The 18628-nt window shown below is 42.6% G+C and overlaps 1 protein-coding gene across 1 annotated transcript in view; it reads left to right on the forward strand.

The window, feature by feature from the left end:
* Window positions 1-18628, forward strand: part of PDIA5 (protein disulfide isomerase family A member 5) — a 98288-nt gene that overhangs the window by 45885 nt on the left and 33775 nt on the right. The window contains exon 11 of the mRNA XM_059476419.1: window positions 3505-3641. Coding sequence (XP_059332402.1) covers window positions 3505-3641 — 137 coding nt within the window. The remainder of the gene's footprint in view (window positions 1-3504; window positions 3642-18628) is intronic.

Consider the following 18628-nt stretch of genomic DNA (forward strand, 5'->3'; position numbering starts at 1 on the left):
GACTGTTGCAAACTATTGTAGTAGTACAGCTTAGCAAAATTGGCTCAGAATAAATGTATTTTGCTGTGCTGGGGACGTGCATATAGCCCAGGGTCTCCAGCATCAGTAGGCTGAATGCTTCAGGATTTGGAACCCACAAATGAAGTGAGAGCAGCATCCTGCTAGCATCAGGGGCTACAAACACTGCAAGCAAGTACTGCCCAGTGGCTCAAAGAGGAGGAATTCAGCCAGAGTCATTAAGCCTGGTGTAGTCAATTAAGTCTTCAAATATGAGTGATCGAGATGGCAACTCCAGCAACTTGAAGATGATCAGCCCTTGGAGCAAGGATATGGCTTAATCACCTGCACTTTGTTATGCTTTTCAATTCTGCAAGGATGTGGTTATCTCTTGGCTACCATATGTGAAACATTAGCTGTTTGGGGTGTTTTTTCCCCCTGTCTGCCCACATAATATCCAGATAATCCCTGCAATATGCAGTACCTTTATATCAATGCTGTGACAGCAAGTGCACACAGCTACTGGAGGAAAGCAGAACAGCTGCAAGCTCTTTCCAACGATAATCTCTGCTAACAAGCCACTGTGGGCTTTGGCTGATACTTCAGCAGTCCAGAGCTAAAGACAGCTGTTTGTCCTCACTTAGTGCATGCTTATTAGTTGCCCAAAAGATGATCTGAGCAGTAGCCTGGTGCCCCTGTTTTGTAATAAATACAACCTTTAAGGAAACCACGTTGAGTAGTTATGTGTACTTACATTTTGCCAGTAATTGATGCTTAAATTACAATCAATTATATTATTAATAAAACTGCATATAGGCTGAACATGCTGCATACATAATATTATACTATTCTGAGGAATCTGCAGTACAGGTAGTCAAAATGGTATGGCAAGGGCTTTAGGAAAGCCAAGGAGTGCAATGGGATAGCTGTAGGGTGCACTGGCTGGGTTTCACAATAGCATAATATTAAAATATTGAAAGGTTGCTTTTGTACAAAATGTTATACTAAGGAGCAGGGGCATGGCAGGGCCATGGCAAGGAAAGCCAATGCATTTTTATACTGAGCATGCATGTGCTGTGCTTGTAGAGTCTCGGAAGCAAATCCAGCAGACATTGAGCCATATGAAATGGCCCATTATGTGTGGACAATAAGTACACTCTGCAGAAAAGCAGCTCTCTCTCTCCCTCTTCTTGGTTTTTTCCCTCTAAATACTACTGGTAAAGTGCTGAAAGTGGGTGATCTTAGGCTCATTTGTGGGAGAGAACATGATATAATTTAATGAAAGTTAGAATTATTTAAATCATTGTCCATGCTTTTTCCTCTCATTACAAGAACTGCTAGTTTGGAGGTCTCCAACACCTCTCTTTTTTTTTTTTCTTTTCTTTTTTTTTTTTTCTTGTGCTTATAAAAGGTGCTTCTTTCTTATGCTGAAGTGTGCTAATGTATCAGTCTTACAGGTACTTCACCTTTCTTATCTTCCTAATAAGCACTGGCTACTGTGTTATGGAGATTCAGATGTTTTCATGAGAAGGTAGAGATGAACCATCACGCAGCCTGAATCCAACCCAGCAGAGATGCTATTTTGTACATCCCACTTTTTTGTTAATTCTGATACACAGCTGTATCAGCCTGAGTGGTAGGCAAGCCCAGCAGCTTCTTGCTGCCTTCAACAGCTGCTTAGTTTGTCCTGCTGTTTTATAGATTCCCCTCAGGCCATTCCTTAGCGTCAGCTACTTTGTAAAATCAAGAACTTGTCCTGTGCTCTCAATTGAATTAGCTTTTGATAACTCTTCTGGACTTCTGTCATCCTAATCAAGTGTTGGCTGTGCCTTCTCTCAGTGCTGAATGACATTTTAAATTTTGCTTGTTGCTTTCTCCAGGCCTTGAGGTGTTTCTTACCACCTCCTGTGTAGGCTCATTAGCATGCAGAGCATTTTAAATTAGGCTATTTGAATAAACATCCCATGCCCTGCTTTAGTAATTCCTGCCTGAAATAGGTCACACCAGGCCCTGTTGAGCTCCATGTTCTCCCAGTGCTTTGCAGGCACTGTGTCCATGTTCATCACGCTCTGCCTGCTCAACCCAGCTCCCAAATCCATTAAGTGTTATGGTGTTTGCTGGAAAGCCTTCACCCTGCCAGGATACCTGGAGATTATTGTTCTCTGGGCTCCTTGGCCAGGTGCAGCTCCCACCTTGCACTTTGATGTTTGCTTCTTGGTTTGTTTATCACAGAAACAGCAGGAGGCAGAGACGTGCATCATAGTTCTGCATGGATTGCTTAATATTCTTGGATCACACCTATTGCTTACATCAACAGAATTTGCTATCTGAATCTGTGCATCTCTACTGCTTTTTTTTATCAAGCTAGGCTTTCAGCCTAGAAATGAGTAAGGCAGGATAAATGAGTTATCATCTGTTTGCCATTCCTTGTTCCAGGCAGCTAACACAATAATACATTTTAATCAAAAATAGTAAATCTGCTTTCAGCAGAGATGGGGTCACATCCAGACGTGTACTTTGCCAAAGAATTTGGGGAATTTGGGGGGGTTTGGAACTCATTACTGCAACTGACAAAAATACCTTCAAAGTCTGGCTCCCAATGTTTTTATGTTTGGGTGTCTTTTCTGCGAACAGTGCTTTAATAAATAAAATGTCAATTAGCATAGTTTAGATCACAGCTGCCAAATTCTCTTTTTAATGTACATTAATAAAAGCCAAAAACAATTGTTTATTGGGATGATGAGCTGCAGAGGAGCTTAGGTTCAGTTTCCAGACTTGCCACTGTGTCTTTGAGCAGGCTCTGACCCATCAAAGACAGCTGAACTCAGGTGCAGTCATAGTGATGTTGGTAGAACACATCACTTCCTTTTAGGTAAAGCATGCAGCTGAATATCTTTGCTGAGTTAGGCCTACAAGCCCACTGCAGAGTGAGGACATAAGGATGCTTCCTTGGCTCCCAAGAGCTGTTCAGGGTAAAACCATGTATTCCTGGGGAAATGGTGTGTGTAACTGGCTCATGGTCCCAACACTGCTCCTCCTTTCTCTGCCGGCCCTAATCACGCTGTCAGTATCCAAGGTGACGGGTTAAATTGGCTGTTTCTGCTCACTGCTTTTTTCTTTCATTTGCAATGACTCCTGTGAACTACAAAGTGGGAATGCTGTGAGAAAGGGAGCATCCTGCTGAGGAGGGTAAAAGAGTAATAGAAAATGCATTTGATTTCTATAATGTAATAACCAAGCAGTCTGGTTATCTCCTCACTCCATCCCCTTCCATTGCTGATCTGTCCTCAGGAGCTTCTTGCAGATCTTTTTGTTTCTCCTCCAGTTTTATCTGTGTTTCAGTGCCTGTGAGTTCTGGATGGGTACAATTATGGAAGCTGTTCAGTAGGGTTGGTGTGTCAGACATGTGTGAACATCTGCACAAAGTGGTTCCTTACAGTTTGACTTGCCAAGATGACTGCTTAGCACCAGAGAGCTGCCTTTAAGCTGTGCCTGTTTGTCTTGTAGCCCACAGGCACCTCAGCCACAGGCTCCAGAGACTCCCTGGGCAGATGAAGAAAATGTGGTTTATCACCTGACCGATGAGGACTTCGACAAGTTTATAAAAGATCATTCATCTGTGCTAGTGATGTTCCATGCACCATGTGAGTTTGTTTTCTCTTCTGTACTCTGAGCCAAATGCTTGCTAACAAAATCAGTGATGTTTTTCCGTGGAAGTTTCACAGAACCATGAACTCTAAAGTCCAGGCTTTTCTTGTTTGTGATGATTGTTAAATACACAAGGCATGAAGTGTTTGTGAAGTTGCTGACTTCACATTTAGGATGAAGATGTGCTTGTGGAAAAGGGACACTTTGTAGGCTGAGTCAAAACATAACTGAGGAGTGTAATGACGCTTAAATAGTCTGGGTACTCATCACTTTACAGCATGGTTTCCCATTTTCAACTTCTCTTCAGTACTGTTTGCTTTCAAAGCAGAACTCTGATTGATTGAGCAACTAACTCAACTTGAGAACCCTGAGCTCCTGGGTTCTTGTCCATGGCTGCTGCTATGTCATTTTGAGCATTTTCACTCCTCTGCCACAGTTTCTCTGGCAATGTAAGGGATGATTGTCATTATATATTGTGCTGAACTGTGCCAAAACTAGGCCTAAGTTTAGAAAGACCCCAGGACTTTCATAACTAATGCAGAGTTGGTGGTGATACTGCTTATTATTCTGCTGAAAATGCATTGAACTGATTTTTTTTCATTACTTGAGGTTTTAGCTTGACAAATAAAATAAAGTGGATTGCCTTCAGGAAGCTGAAGGCCACACTGCCTTCCTGGATGCTGTTGAGTGGAAGAAAAGAGTGCATTAACCTCTTAGTTCACTGTGGATGTAACTTGTTTCAGCTGCATATCTGGTTCTTCCAATTGTTTGTGTTTGTGATGGAGAATTCAGGCTTGAATCTGCTCCACTGTGTGACACACAGCTTCTGTCTCCCCTTGCTGCTGTACTGGTAGCAGTATTGGGTGAGATGTTCCTTTTCAAGTGCATAGATTTAAAGGTTAGGACTCTGGAGGCAGACTGTGTGCTGACAGCTGAGGGTCTTGGCACAGAGGCTGAAATCCTGCTTCCCTTTAAGCCAGCAGGAGTTAGCTCCAAAATACCTTTTTTGAAGGTCTGCTCATAAGACTCATTTGAAAAACATACCATAATGAATTTCCTCTGCTTGGTGAAATGTCTAAGAATTTGGTCCACTGGAGCAGGGGACTGACTGCTGTTCTGTCGCTGTGTTCCCTGGATTATTTGTACTAATGACAGTGGGACCGGAGATGAGTGCCTGCTCTGAAACCCCAAACACAAGGAGCAGAACTGATGAGGCCTGCTCTGAAACCCCAAACACAAGCAGCAGAACTGCTGGGGCCTGCTTTGCTCAGGAGTTATCCTTCATTACCCAAATCCTTCCTTCCCCAGATTTCCCTGCACCCCGGTGTGCCAGTGCCAGCAGGGGCTGCTGCTCCTCGGCAGCTGTGAGCTCGCTGAGCAGCTGCTGCCAGGCACAAATGGAACTCCTAAATTTGCCTCCTTTCCCTCTCCCTGCACAATGACATGGCAGAAGTGTCTGCTCACTCTCAACGTGTTCACACTTAGTAGTACTTTAAAGCTTTGCCTTTTTTTGAGTTTGTAAATGGGCAGAGTCTGGTCATGTATTCAGGAGGAGGAGGGGGAAGAAATCAACAGTTGGCCCAGCAAAACTTATTCCTTTAGGAAGCCAGATTAAAAATAGATGAATACATATGACTGCAATCAAATTTTATAGTAAGTTCAAGTTAGTTTTAAATCTCAGTAGGATTCTGTTCAGTTTTTAGTGTTTTATTAGTATTTTCAAGAACACAGTTTTAGGAGTAACAATATTGCATTACTTATTTTGAGAGTGGGGGTGCTTCCAGACAGGCATGTTTTGTTCTAAGGGGCATTCTGTACCAGCAGTGCTTTGGCAAATGCTGTTATGAAAGTAAATCAAAAGCTCTAATTGGGCTGTCACAATCTTCTGATAACATTTTCCAGCTGCTCAGAATTGAGATGAAGAGTGTTCCTTGCCAGAACAACTCCATTTTAAATGCAGCTCGAATATTTGGGGCATTTTATTTACATTCAGGTGGTTATGGCAATACATGCAGAATGCAGCTCGTACATGTGTAAAAGATCTGTGGTGGTAAGAATCCTCTCTGAGCATCCTCAGCAGGGAGTATGAGGCTTGCAAACTAATTAATGACAGACAACTATCATAAACAGTTATCTCCATGATTAAAAGCTCTTCTCTTAGCACTTCCTAAATGTGCTAATGGTGTCACCTTATGAATATTAGGAGATAAATTATTCCAGTAAGAAGTCGCAAAACCAGTGAGCATCTTAATTATTTTAACCTTGGTAGCTCAGGCTGAGGAAGTTTTTTTCTAAAAATGTATTAATAAAAAAAAGTTGAAACATCTATAAAATAAGCTCATAACACAGGATATACTTCTGTGTAACTAAGAGTGATCAAGGGGATTTCAGCACTGGCCTGGAATTAGCAAGTACTTAAACTCCTGTGTCACCACACAGCATGTGACTTGGAGTTTTTCTGGCTCACTCTTGTGGTTTAGCCTCAGCCACAGCTCAGCCCCACACAGCTGCTCCATCATGGTGGGATGGGGGAGAGTTTGAAAGGTAAAGCCAAGAAAAGTCAGGGGCTTGTAAGGTAATTTAATAAGAAAAGCAAAAGCCATGTACAGGCAAACCAAAACAAGGGATTTGTTTACTAATTTGCATTGACTGACAGGTGCTTGACCCATACCCAGGAGAGCTTTATCACACATAATGCTGAACTTGGGAAGACAAACTCCATCACTCCAAATGTCCCCCCCTCTCCCTCTTTCCCCAGTTCTATATGCTGAGCATGACACCATATGGTCTGGGATATCCCTGTGGTCATTTGGGGTCAGCTGTGTTCCCTGACATCTTCTTGTGCAACCCCAGCCTCCTTGTGGTGGAATGGGATGAGGAGCAGAAGAGGTCTGGATTCTGTAAGCAGTGCTCATCAATACTTAAAACATCCCTGAGTTATCTACACTGTTCCCAGCACAAATCCAGCTCATGGCTCAATACCAGCTACTGTGGAGAAAATGAGCTCTCTCCCAGCCCAAACCATCCCACATACGTGAGGAGCTGTTTTACTAGAAGAGAATTATTTCAGTGATGCTTTAATTGCATATTCAAATGACCAACGGATTAATAATAGAGTGTAGTATGAAAAGATGTGTGGGGAATTGGCAGCATTTTATCTGCCCCCTGCCCCCAGTGCTGAAGATACAGCTGAACCAAACACATCCCAGGTAAATACCTGTGAACTGCACCATTAGGCACTGTGATGGATGTGGCCAGTTGGGTCTCCATGCCTGTGGCTATTAATGACCATCCCTGAGGACCACACTGTAATTATTTACAATCACTTGCACTAACTAGCCCAAGGACATGGCAGCATTTTAAGTGCTGCCTAGCATAACTAAGTTCAGGGAGAGCAGCTAGTGTGTTTTAAACACATCAGGAAGGTCTGCAGCGTGCAACTTGCACCTCTTGGGATCAGAGACACCATCCCTTTTGTGCAGTAATTTATCACAGCCATTGAACAGAAGATGTGCTGCTGCAGGTCATTACTGCCAGCCCTGAGTGACTGGGGTGAGTGTGGGTGGGCAGGATGAGTTCATCCTGATTTCTTTTCGCAGGTCACTGGGGACACAGAGCAGGATTTCTAACCTTCTCAAACTCCTTCGTAAAGCCCTTAAGAGGATGTTCAATAAATCTGAATGTTTAGCATAGGTAAACAGTGTCCCAGCCAGTCAGGCTCTGAAGGCACTCTCCTCCCCAGCCATCTGTGAAGGGTGTGCAGTGTCATGCTCCTTACGTTAGTATTTTGCTGAAATTCCATAATTTCTGGTGGTGAGCTTAGTGTTATCCTGGATATATCCAGACTGGAGTCTTGCAGACATCTGAAGTATTTTTTCAATGTGTTGTTGTACCCAAAAACTGGGTTCTTGTGCAGTGTACAAAGGAACAAAGAAGGGGCCCTCTCTCCCAAAGGATTTGGCATTTTCATTTGGGTTGATCATATTTGATCATATTTGAGATAGCAGTTAGGTTAGTGGACCTATTTCTGAATCTATAACAAAGGATTTATTGCATCAACCGAAGTTATTTCTGTACTATAGCATAACTAAAGGCACCGTTGCTGCTTATGATAAGCTTCTGCTAGCAATGAGAATAATGATTCCATGTCTGTATGTGCTTCTTGATATGTGTGCCTACAGCTGATCAATTTATTTAGATGCCCAAGATGACAGCTGGGTTCTGAATGTCTCTAAATATGGGTTATGCTGCCAGTCAAGTGTTGTTAAATGCTTTAGTGTCATGGGGACTCGCTGAGACTTAAAATGCTCCTGAGTCCCTTGATTGTGGAAAAAAAAAGCCCTGTTTGTGTTTTCAGTTTCCTCATCAAACTGTTTGCTGAGTCCAGTGCAATTTAAAAAATAATTCTGTCCAAAATATTTTCCAAATTAGTGAGGATTTCAATCTTTCTGACTGTGTTTTGTTGAAGGAATAAAACCCCTACACATTTATCCTTTCTACATTTTTCCTCAGCATTTTCATCCAAATCACATCTCAGTCACAAAATAAACCCAGCCAAGTCACTGATAAGTCAATTCAAATGCCACTGAAAGGTGTTTAAAGTCCAGGATTGAAATTCAAGTCAACTCAGAAATGTTTTCTGGAAGTGTCTGCTGTTCACGCACAGGAGTTACTTTTCATTATGTTTTGTTAACACAAGTGACACTGCTGCTGTTTTAAAGGATACCTGTTCTTGCAGCCTCAGGCAGAATAATGTCCTGGTGCCACTGTGAGCTGTAGCCTGCCCCTGTACCTTCAGCAGGCTTGGATCTGAGGAGTCTCTGGTGCTGGCTGGTGGTTGTAGTCAGTCATCCCTGATGTTTGCTTGGGGCTGCTTTGCCCTCTCTCATTCCCCATCAGCCAGAGCAAAGTTTGTGGTCCAGTACTGATGCCAGAGGAGAAAAAAGTGCTTTGCCTGTACTGTTAGTGTGAGTGTGCATTTGCTTTTTATAAAGGATTAAACTATTAAAATGTTTTCCTGCAACATTTCTTCGTTGTACGTGAGCTAAAATTCAGGTTAAACCTGTGTTCTTCCCGGGCTCCTTCAGAGACTCTATAAGCTGATTGCAGGATTTATAGTTGGAAAAAAGTCAATATCCTTAGTAGGATATTGGAGCCGTTGTGGTTTTTCCTCCATTGATAAAGAGGGAAAGCAGGGATAATGCAGCCTAATAGACCTTTGCTTGCTTCCTCCCATGGAAGGGAGTGCTAAAATAAACCTTGAAATGATAAAGTGCACCACAGTTTTCATGTGTTGTTGAAATGTCCATGAAATTCCTTTCCTGTTCTCAGCTATTTTCTCTACCTTTATAAACCAACCCAATAAATTATGCAGTTGCTGCTTTCCAAAGTCAGCTATTCAGCTGCTCAGGTTTTTAATTGCACAGGGAGTGGTTTTATCAATTTGGCTTTGAAAAACAGCTTTTCTCATCCTTCACTCCTTCCTTCCTCCCTCCCAGTGCATTTATACCCAAGGTTTTAAGCGACTTTGTGAACTCATTATTAAGAATCCCAACCAGTTAGCCCAGTACCAGAAGAAGGCTTCAGCTTCTAACCAAGTAGTGAACTTGGCTCTCTCCCTGCCAGCTCACCATCACTGGTTTCAGTGGTTTTGTTTTTTACTGCTGCATGTGGTGATACTGGGATATAGGAATCCATTGCTCGCTTTAAATATGAAGCAAAGTGAACCCAAAATGTGTGCACAAAATCAAGTCTATTTTTTCAAACCATCTTTTACAACTGTAAATAAATAAGTCTCCCTTTCAGACCCCCACTGGTTCCTTGTGAAAGCAAGCTATGTTGCTGTGAGCTCTAATTGGGATGTCTGTTGGCAGCATCAACAGAAAGGCCACGAGTTGAAAAGGCTGAAGAATAATCTACTCTGCAGCCTGGAAAAAATGGCCTTTCTAGCGTAGGTCAGCAGCAGCCTAACGTTGGCAGCCTGTGATAAATAAAGGAATTATATTATTTATAAATAAATAAAGTTTTTCCATGCTAATTCATGATTCAATCAGAGATTTTTTTTTAAATGTCAACCAACACAGTTGTTCCAGTAGAGGTTAAAGGCCTGTGGATTATCCAAGCATCCAGCTGCACTGAATGTGGATGGAAAGATCCTTTAATTTTCATTTGTTCCTGTCATATATGACATTTGTGATTTTCAAAATAAAATGTTGGTTGTTTTCAGTGGGTACTTTGGCATCTGCCTTCAGATGTAGAGCCTCTGGGATAAAGGCAGACAGTGGGTACTGGGAAGCCGGTTTTGGTGCACCTGTGCAGGTCTGGATCACTGGAAGTTTGTAGAGTGTGAGGCAGGTTGTACATCTGGAATCTGGTCACATGCCTTATCCCCATGATGCAGGTGCATGTAGCAGCCCATAGGGAGCTACACAAGGAGACATTTGTGTGTCAGGGTGCTTGCTGTGGGCCACCACACCCTGTGAACATGTTCTTGTTTCAGAGTAATTAGAGAAAGCTTTGATCAAGTGAAACTTTCTGGACTGTTCTGTGGCTCACAGGCAGTGCCTGCCTTTGGTGGGATTTTGGTGAAGCAATGCAGATGTCAGGGTGGGCAGTTGCAGTGCCCACATCACTGAAAACCAAATTGTTGTGTAAGGGCACTTGGGTGATGAGTGTTGCTGTTTAGGAGTCTGGACAGATTGCTGAAGAGAAAAGATGTGCTTCAGTTTCAGAATAGTGTTTCCTGACTCTATATCCCATAGGCTTCTAATTCTAATGTTGCCTCAGTGTATTTTTAATGGGATGTATAATAAAATGCTTCCCTGTACAAGCATAAATTGTGCCAGCTTTCTGTGCACTGCATGCATGTGCTTCTCAGCTGAACATTCCTGGCAGGCTTCTGGGGCAGATACATTCTTCACGTAAACCAGTTAGAAATTGGTGCATTCTTGGCTTCAGAATCTGCTTCCACTGAGATGAGCAAGGCCTGACTGTTGATTTCAGAGAGAGGAGTTCTGAGACACTTAGACTGGGTTTTTCATTATTTAAAAGCATGGAGGTCTACAACAAGATGTTGCTTGATACTACATATATTTGAATAGCACCAAAAATCTTAGGCAGTGTAAACAGTTCAGTGTAAGTGACCTGCCTGTGCAGTGATCTGTCTCATTAAACTAATCACAGAAATTATTTTCAGGGAGATTTAATCACACATTAAAATAGAAGTTCTTGGAAAGGCAGAAAACCAGGAAAATTAAGAACCTGACATGGATTTTTCCTTTAATGACAATACCACTCATGTTTCTCAAGGGTCTAAAAATAAAAATCAATATGAGTTTTTAGTGATACTTAATATAAATGGGAATGTGAAGAGTGTAAGAATCCTGATAATTACCTTGTGCAGTAAAACTTGATAGGATACTTAATGGAAGGGGTGAAGACAGTAATAACTGATACCATTGTCTCTTTTTTGTCAGTCTTCTGATACTGGAGCACACAGTTCATATGGGATTATTGTCTCTTTGAAGCAGTTTGTGCTCTTTGAGCAGGGTATGGTCATAAAAAAGGATGATCCAGTGATAAAAGCAATAGCCTTGGCCTGGAGATGTAAAAGTTTAGTTCTTTGCTTTGCTTTGCTTTGCTTTGATTTGTACAGTCACAACCCAAGTCACTAAATATTTGTCGGTGTCCAACCTGTGAAGTGGAGATAACATTTCACCTTGCGTGGGAGTTTTATCTAGCAAGCCATGGCCAGACTGAAAGCTGCTCCAGTATTGCAGGAATTGAGATATGGAAGGGGTATGAGCTCTGCAGAGTCTTGATTAACGTGAAGGAAGTAGGATTTTGCCTTTGGTGTTCTCTGGATTGTGGCAGACATCAGTGTTTGGCCCACCAGTTTAGGAAACCCCATCTGCCACTGGGTGAGCACAGAGCTCAGACAAGATTATCATGGCTGGAGCTGATCACTCGCAACCTGTGCCAGTCCAGCTCGTGCCAGGACTAAAAGGGAGGAGCCTTGACTTGCTCTGGTTCAGCATCACAACAGGGAGGGTGGCAAACGTGGGTGTTTCGGGCTGCTCTGCATTTGGGCTGGATCTGAACTTGCTCTGTGGCATGGTGCTGTTCTGGGGACACGGCGTGTACATTGAATAACTTACTTGGTAGCAGTTGTGGGTGTTGAGCAGAATGCAGGCTAGGAGTAAAGGAAGAAGGAAAGGAAACAAAATGTGGATATTTGGGGGTTGTGAAATTTGGGAGGTTTGTTCAAAATGCATTGCTGTATGCTCACCTCTGATTGGGAGCAATTACTTTCTCTATTAAAGAAGACGTTTTCAAAGGCTATACCAATCAGAAAAAAAGCTTCATGTGAATGTATGGCAGGTGGTGTGAAGGGAACATTAGTTTCTTTGGAGATTTGCTGCCTCATTTCTCACATTACTATTGCCTTCCCTCTCTCCTAACGAGTTCTTACTGACTGACTCAGCCTGTGACACAGGAGTAGCTGCCAGAGCACCAAGGAGCAGCTGAGGGGTGACAGCTGAAGAGAGACTGGCCTCATTTTCTGGGTATTTGTTGTAGGTTATTTAGGTGTTCAGAGGGGTCTTTTAGAGGACTTAAGTAATTTTAGCTGTTAAAAAATCCACATTTGAGTGTGTGAATTGGATGGCTGTCCTCCTGGCAAGCTTGACCCCAGTGTACATATAAGCTCTTAATGCTCTTGTGGTGAGTTCTGATAAGAGTGAAACATAACTTATTTTTCTAGGTCTCTAATAATGAGGTAACAGTAGGAATTAGCTTTAAGAATTGGACTCCAGGTTTATTTTTTCTGAAATAAATTAATTTCCTTGCTTGGATAAGCTCAATATACTGTGCAGGGCTCTCATTTGGAAAACGTCTTATAGTAAGTATCTCAGCTACTTGAGTCATTACCAGTGGAGTTTTCATTGTCAGGTTTATCTTCCTAAATACTTTATGGCTTCAACTTTTATTCTGTGAAAGGTAGAGAACTTACATAAAGGGAAATAGTGAACAGAGACGCCTAGAGTCTGCCTGTCTGCTCTTGCTTGCCTGTCTGTCTGCTCATTGTGCCTCTTCAGAAGGTGAGAAGGCAAGTGAGGCCATTTTAATAATATATTATATATGAATTCATTGTTTGGACACTGAGGCATTGTGCTGATGGTGGAGCTGTGTCTTCTGGGCTTCTGACTGCTTGTGCTTGGCAACCATGCCAGCACTCTTCTCCTAAATAGGTGAATAGATCTCAACTGGTAGCCACTTCTGCTGTGACTTTGGACAAAAACTGTGCATTCTGCATAGTATCTCCTCCTGATACTTGACTTTTCCATCTGTCTTCACAGTAATATTCAATGTCACCATTCCTTTTAATGCCACTGTCCCCTGAGCTGGAGTTCATTGGGATTTGCCTTTCTTAGGAAGATCCCTTTGCATGGCATCCATTTTGCTGATGTCTTACACAAATTGCATCCTAGGAAATAATTCACAGGTTATGCTGTTTTTGTGAGCTGAACATTCAAAGCTCTTTCATCTCTCCTGTGTTCTCTGGCATTTTCATTGCTAAATCCATAGCATAAAGTCTTCCATAGTGGGGTAAGAGTGTGAGGGAAACCAGTGCAACTTCTCTTTCCTCCTCAAGGTAAAATTTTGTTGTTCACCTGGCAATGGAGAAAGGGGTGAATCTTTTTAGGATGTTAAATAATTCTGGCTTAATTGAGAAGGAAACCTTCTGGTGGTATTTTTCATAAGCTCTCAACAATTTCACCTTAAGGCAACCATGCTGTTGTCTCACTTTTCAATAGGGGAGGATTAATTTTCAACACCTACTCAGGGCCACGTTCCTCAGAGCTGGTGTAGGAAGTGTAATTCATATCTTCCAATGCCAGCTGATGCACCTTCCTTCACTTCTTTTCCCTCCTAAGAGGGATGGTAGGAGGCACCATCATCTCCCAAAACTGATTTCTACCAGTTGCATCACAGTCTTGAGTGAGAGGAAATATATATGCAGTTTTAGGAAATACATGCAGTGTAATCTCCAATAGCCAGAAGCTGAAACCACCTTTGGAATGAAAATAAGGAGCCATGTGATTTTTTGTTTTAGTTTATTTTACATAAAGATGATGATTAACTTTGAGGTTGTTCCTGGATGTGTGCTGGAGTCTGTGCTGTGCAGATGGGGTATAATTTTTCAAAGGCTGCTTTCAGGAGTCCAGCTCAGCCATGGCCCCCTGTGAGCTCAGAAGCAGAGAGTGCACACTGTGGCATGATGGAGCAGAAATCTCTCTTCCTGCCAGAAGAATCCCAGGCTGATGTTAGCCTAGGAGAATATTCACCCTTTCTCCCGAGCCTGAGTCAGAAAAAGACAAGCTCCAGTGTGACCAGAAATAAAGGCAAAAGTGCGTGTTGTGCAGTTCACCAGAGCTGCTGCCTTTTAAGTCTCATGCAGGCAGCCTGCAGCACCCACTCCATGTTTACCCCTTGTGCTGAGCCTTCCCTTTCCAAGGGCTGTTGCTGGCTAAAGGTGGCCCTTCTGCTAGAGCTGTGAATGTGGCACGGATGCAGACAGTGTTCCTGAAGGATATGTTTAGTTAAGCTCTCTTCCCAGTTTGATCTGATTTATGTAATGCATCTGTCTTTTTTTAAAATAATAACTCATACTACAACTGTCCAAAACTGCTATGATTCTTCTCCTGAGCAGTTTCAGTGATGCTGGGAGGGAAGAAATTATGCCACTATAGATGGTGTCTGGGTTTGGGTCACTACCACCTCAGCAAGTCATAGGGACAGAAAGTGTGACCAATTTGTAGTAATTTTGTGCCCTAACTTCACACTGAAAGGCTCCTGGAAGCAGGCAGGGACTTTCTTCTGCGTGGCCATGCTGGGATGGGATTTGCACAGCTCATTGCACGCACAGATTGCCTGCACTGTGAGCTCATGGCAGTGCCATGGGATGGTGATGGCGGTGGGGCCGAGCCGCTGCAGTGCTCTGGGATGAGCTGTGCAGCCCACGCCGCCTTCGGCTGCAGCCGCAGCAGCCCTGGCTGCAGTAATCCAAACTGCTTAAGTATTTTCCTTCTAATGCTGCATTTCCAGTTCCTCAGAGTCTTTTCCACACTGACCTTTCATAGGCTTTGTCTTTGTAAAGCCGTAAAGCTGTTTGCTTGTCACTGATCTCTAAGCAGTGTAATGACCGGTTGAATCAAACCTGCCTTTAAAAATACAGTATTGGGGGGAGGTGTGTCTGGATTTGTGTATGTGTGCACACATTTCTAGTTGTTGGAAATTTGAATTCAATATCATGTTAAAGATATTGAAGATATGCCTTTTGTAAGAAAACATCAAGTCTTGAAACAACGTTGTCTTTAAGTACTTTAAGTATCTGGAATTTTACCTGGGTGTGCAGTGCTGCTGGTAAGAAGATGAATGGTTTGGTGGGAGAAAGTACCCAGAGGGAAAAGGTTGTGCAAAATCCTTTGAGCTCCTGATCCTTCCTAAGGTGATTCCTCTCTTTTTTTGGTTTGGTTTTTTTTTTTTTTTTTTTGGTTTGGTTTGGTTTGGTTTTTTGTTTGGTTGTTTTGTTTTTTTTTTAATGCATGTAGATCGTGGCATGGCCTGACTGCTCTGACCGTTGTGACTGTTAAGTGAACATGCAACCAACACGATTGCAAATTCATACCTGTGATTACGGGGAGAAACAGCTGCTTTTGTCATCCTGCCTCCCTGCCAAATTTGTGGATGATTTTCCATCAGATGTCTGCAATGCAGATGGCTAAATTATGCAAGGGAGTCTGCAGCTGTTGTAGTTTATGCTCTCCTACACCGGTGAAGGAACTGTACACTGCCTCATGTCAGACCTGAGAGATCCTCTTGTGTGATGCATGTTACAGCCTTCCATGGCAGAAGAGAACACATTTGTGTTCTTGCATGGGTGATAAGAGGGCTGGGATTTGTGTGTCCTTGCTGTGGCTGCAAGGACTGTGTCTTCCCTGCTCCATGCAGGTACTCCTACTTTCATATGTAGAGATGAGAGCTCAAAGTTAACAATATTAACTTGTAAGAACTGGCTATTCTGCTGTTTTCAGAGGTCACTGCTCTTCTGGGATTAAGAATAGAGAAACCAATGGTGTTATCCCCAGGTGTTAAATGTTTAGAGAATGAAGGTACATCTGAATTTTTTTACTTCTTTTTTTTCTTTTTTTGAAGTTGTCTGTAAATCTTCTATGAGTGTATTCTGAACTGCCAGTGGCCCGCTTGCTGAAAGCAGGACATGTTTTGTGCTTCAAATTCGTTTTCTTGTCAGGCTAATGGAGGTATTTTTGGTGTGCAGCTATAGATGGATATGGAGCTGGCATTATACAATAAATAGCTGGTACATGATAACAGTATTCGTGCAGTCTGTTGATGACAGAAATGTAATGATTCTTTAAAATCTTTATTTGTAATTTAGTTTACCTCTAGGGTTCTTGATGTCAGAAATAGCTTCTTCACAACTGCCTGGATGTTGTCTTTTATCTCTTGCTTGTCATGCACACTTCAGATCATCAGACAATGTTGTCTTGAGATGAGAGGACATGGCCAAAAGCCTGGCATTTATTTATATAGTCATGATAACCTGAAAGAAGCAAACAGTGAATGACAGAGAGAAACTGATTTATATTCTTGAGACATCACTAAAACAGCATATGCAGGAGCTTAGCTGGAGCTGCTTGGCTGGTTTTCTGCCTGTAAATCTTGGTTTTAGCGGTAGAAGTACTTGTATTAGTTCGTTTCTGAAAAGTTTGGAGCAACTGTGCTGAGAGTCTTTGCCATGGTGCCAAAGAGGCTGCTATAAACAAATACAGGTATTTCCTTGGAAAAAGAGTTGCCTGGTATGTTTGTGAGGCTTTCCTTTGTCCATGTGCTGCTCACCCTTTCACTTCAGCATTGCTCTGTCCACACTTGGCCTTTGCCTCTACATTTGCATATGGTCACACTCTGCAGAGGACAAAGTGCTGAGCAAGTGTTGTCCTCTGCCCTGCAGTGGGACCCTGGAGGGAGGTGACTTGTCTGCACTGAGATGACATGGGGACCTTTGATCACCATTGTTTGGGGGTGCAGCTGAGCTAAGCTGTGTGACAGTAACTGCAAAAAAGGAAGGAGCTGCTAATCTGCCCATCTACACAGTGCAAATGAGAAGATTGAGGGATTGCAAATAAAGGAAAGCAGAATTCTTACTTCATTTAGACATCTGTTTTAAAAATGGTTAGCAGGGGTGTGTACCAGCTGTCCTAGCACTGATTGTTGTAAGTTTTGACTTCTTTTCCCTGTCTTGTAACACTTCCTTTTTGCTTATCTGTGTGCTCTTTTCTATGTGAGCCTTGGCCCTAGCAACCTGGGCTCTTTTTGTGCAGGAGGAGCAAGATGAGGTGTTAGAGGTCCGAGGAGTTGTCCTGAACTGGTCAGCAGAAGCATGCACTGAACCTGGACTGGTTTCTGCTGCTGGATGGAGAGTAACTCTGTCCTGCACCCCCAGAGCAGCTGCTTGTCTTCTGCAAGAAGAGACTGAGGCTGTGGGAGTCCTCTTGGATGGAGCCTTGGGTGTTCCCACCAGCCGTGCCTCACAGAGGCTCAGAGGGTGGCAGTGCTGGAGCAGGCCCAGGCCATCCTTGTATTGAGTGCAGCCTTTGTTCTCCCCTGGGATTGAACTTCCCTTGCTTAGACTTTGAGTTTTAATGTCAGTAAGCCCTTAACAGGACAGTGCATCTCTAGAAGCACATCTGTCACAGGCGCTCACTGCAGACCTCTGGGCTCCTTCCATTGTCCCAGCAGCACACAGGAGCATCTGGGCCTGTAGGGTTGTTATTTTCCACACTCCTTTTATAAACAGAAAGCATCTAAAACTAGAGGAGCTTAGCACAGAGGGATGAAGCTGCTGCTGAACAACCTAATGTAGCAATCAAAGGAGAGGTAGTGACCTTGGAATTCATTTAAATAACTTTCAATTGGCCTCAAACATTTAATGGCAATCTTCACAGGATTATTCAAAGATAGGATAAATAATCATAGGAGAGATTAATTGGTTTGCAGTTTGTAGGTCTGATTTGTAATTCATATCTCCCCTTTTCTGCAATGGTAGGTGAAAGTAGGCTGTAGCTCACAATAGCAAAATTCTCATGAAGACAGCCAGAAAAGCATTGTTTATTGTGGGAGAAGCTCTTAAAATTTGTTGTTCCTCTCTCAGGTTCAGTTTAATGTTGTGACTTTTTTCCAGGCTGATACAGCATGCTGTCCTCTGTCAGGGGTAGAACAAGCATTCACAATAAAGATTTGAAGATTTCAGTTTGCATTTAAGTGCCTTTTAAAGATCTGATGTTGCTTCCCTTTATTTTAAGCCTGAGTGAGTTAGCTTTGTGGCAGTCAGTAATGCTGTGTCTGTGTGATTTCATGAAAGAGCATGGAACAGTGACATTTCATGGTCTGGATATCTTCATCCAAAATATTACTTACAAGATCTTCAGATGCTTTGGGTATTTTTTCATTTCCTGGGCAAAATGTGCCTGTGTTACTGGTTTGGGTTTTTTTCCCCCTCTGCACGGCTTTTTGAAAACTCTGGTTTTTAATGCCTTTGGTTGATCAGATCTAATTAATGATTGTAATATAATTGGAATATAGTGTAGATTATGTGGATACTGTAGCTAGAACACAGTATGAACCTTGCTGTGGCTAAGGGACACACTGTGTAAATCCCATCAAGGTGAAGTTAGCCCTGCAGAAAATCACTGTTTGTACAAATTTAAGCTACCTAATTCAGAAAGGTTCCCAGGTATCTGAACTGGGAGTTGAGATGCCCTTTGGTTAAAAGTGAGGAAGAGCGCAAAATGAATTCAGTTCCCTGCTCCTAAGAGGAGAAATAAATCAAATTGGGCAGGTGTCAGAGGGATCTGTCAGCGCCTTACACAAAGCCATATGCCTGCAAGTTTTCTGTGGGTGG

The sequence above is a fragment of the Ammospiza nelsoni genome, chromosome 7 (assembly GCF_027579445.1).
Source record: "Ammospiza nelsoni isolate bAmmNel1 chromosome 7, bAmmNel1.pri, whole genome shotgun sequence".
NCBI classification, from domain to species: Eukaryota; Metazoa; Chordata; class Aves; order Passeriformes; family Passerellidae; genus Ammospiza; species Ammospiza nelsoni.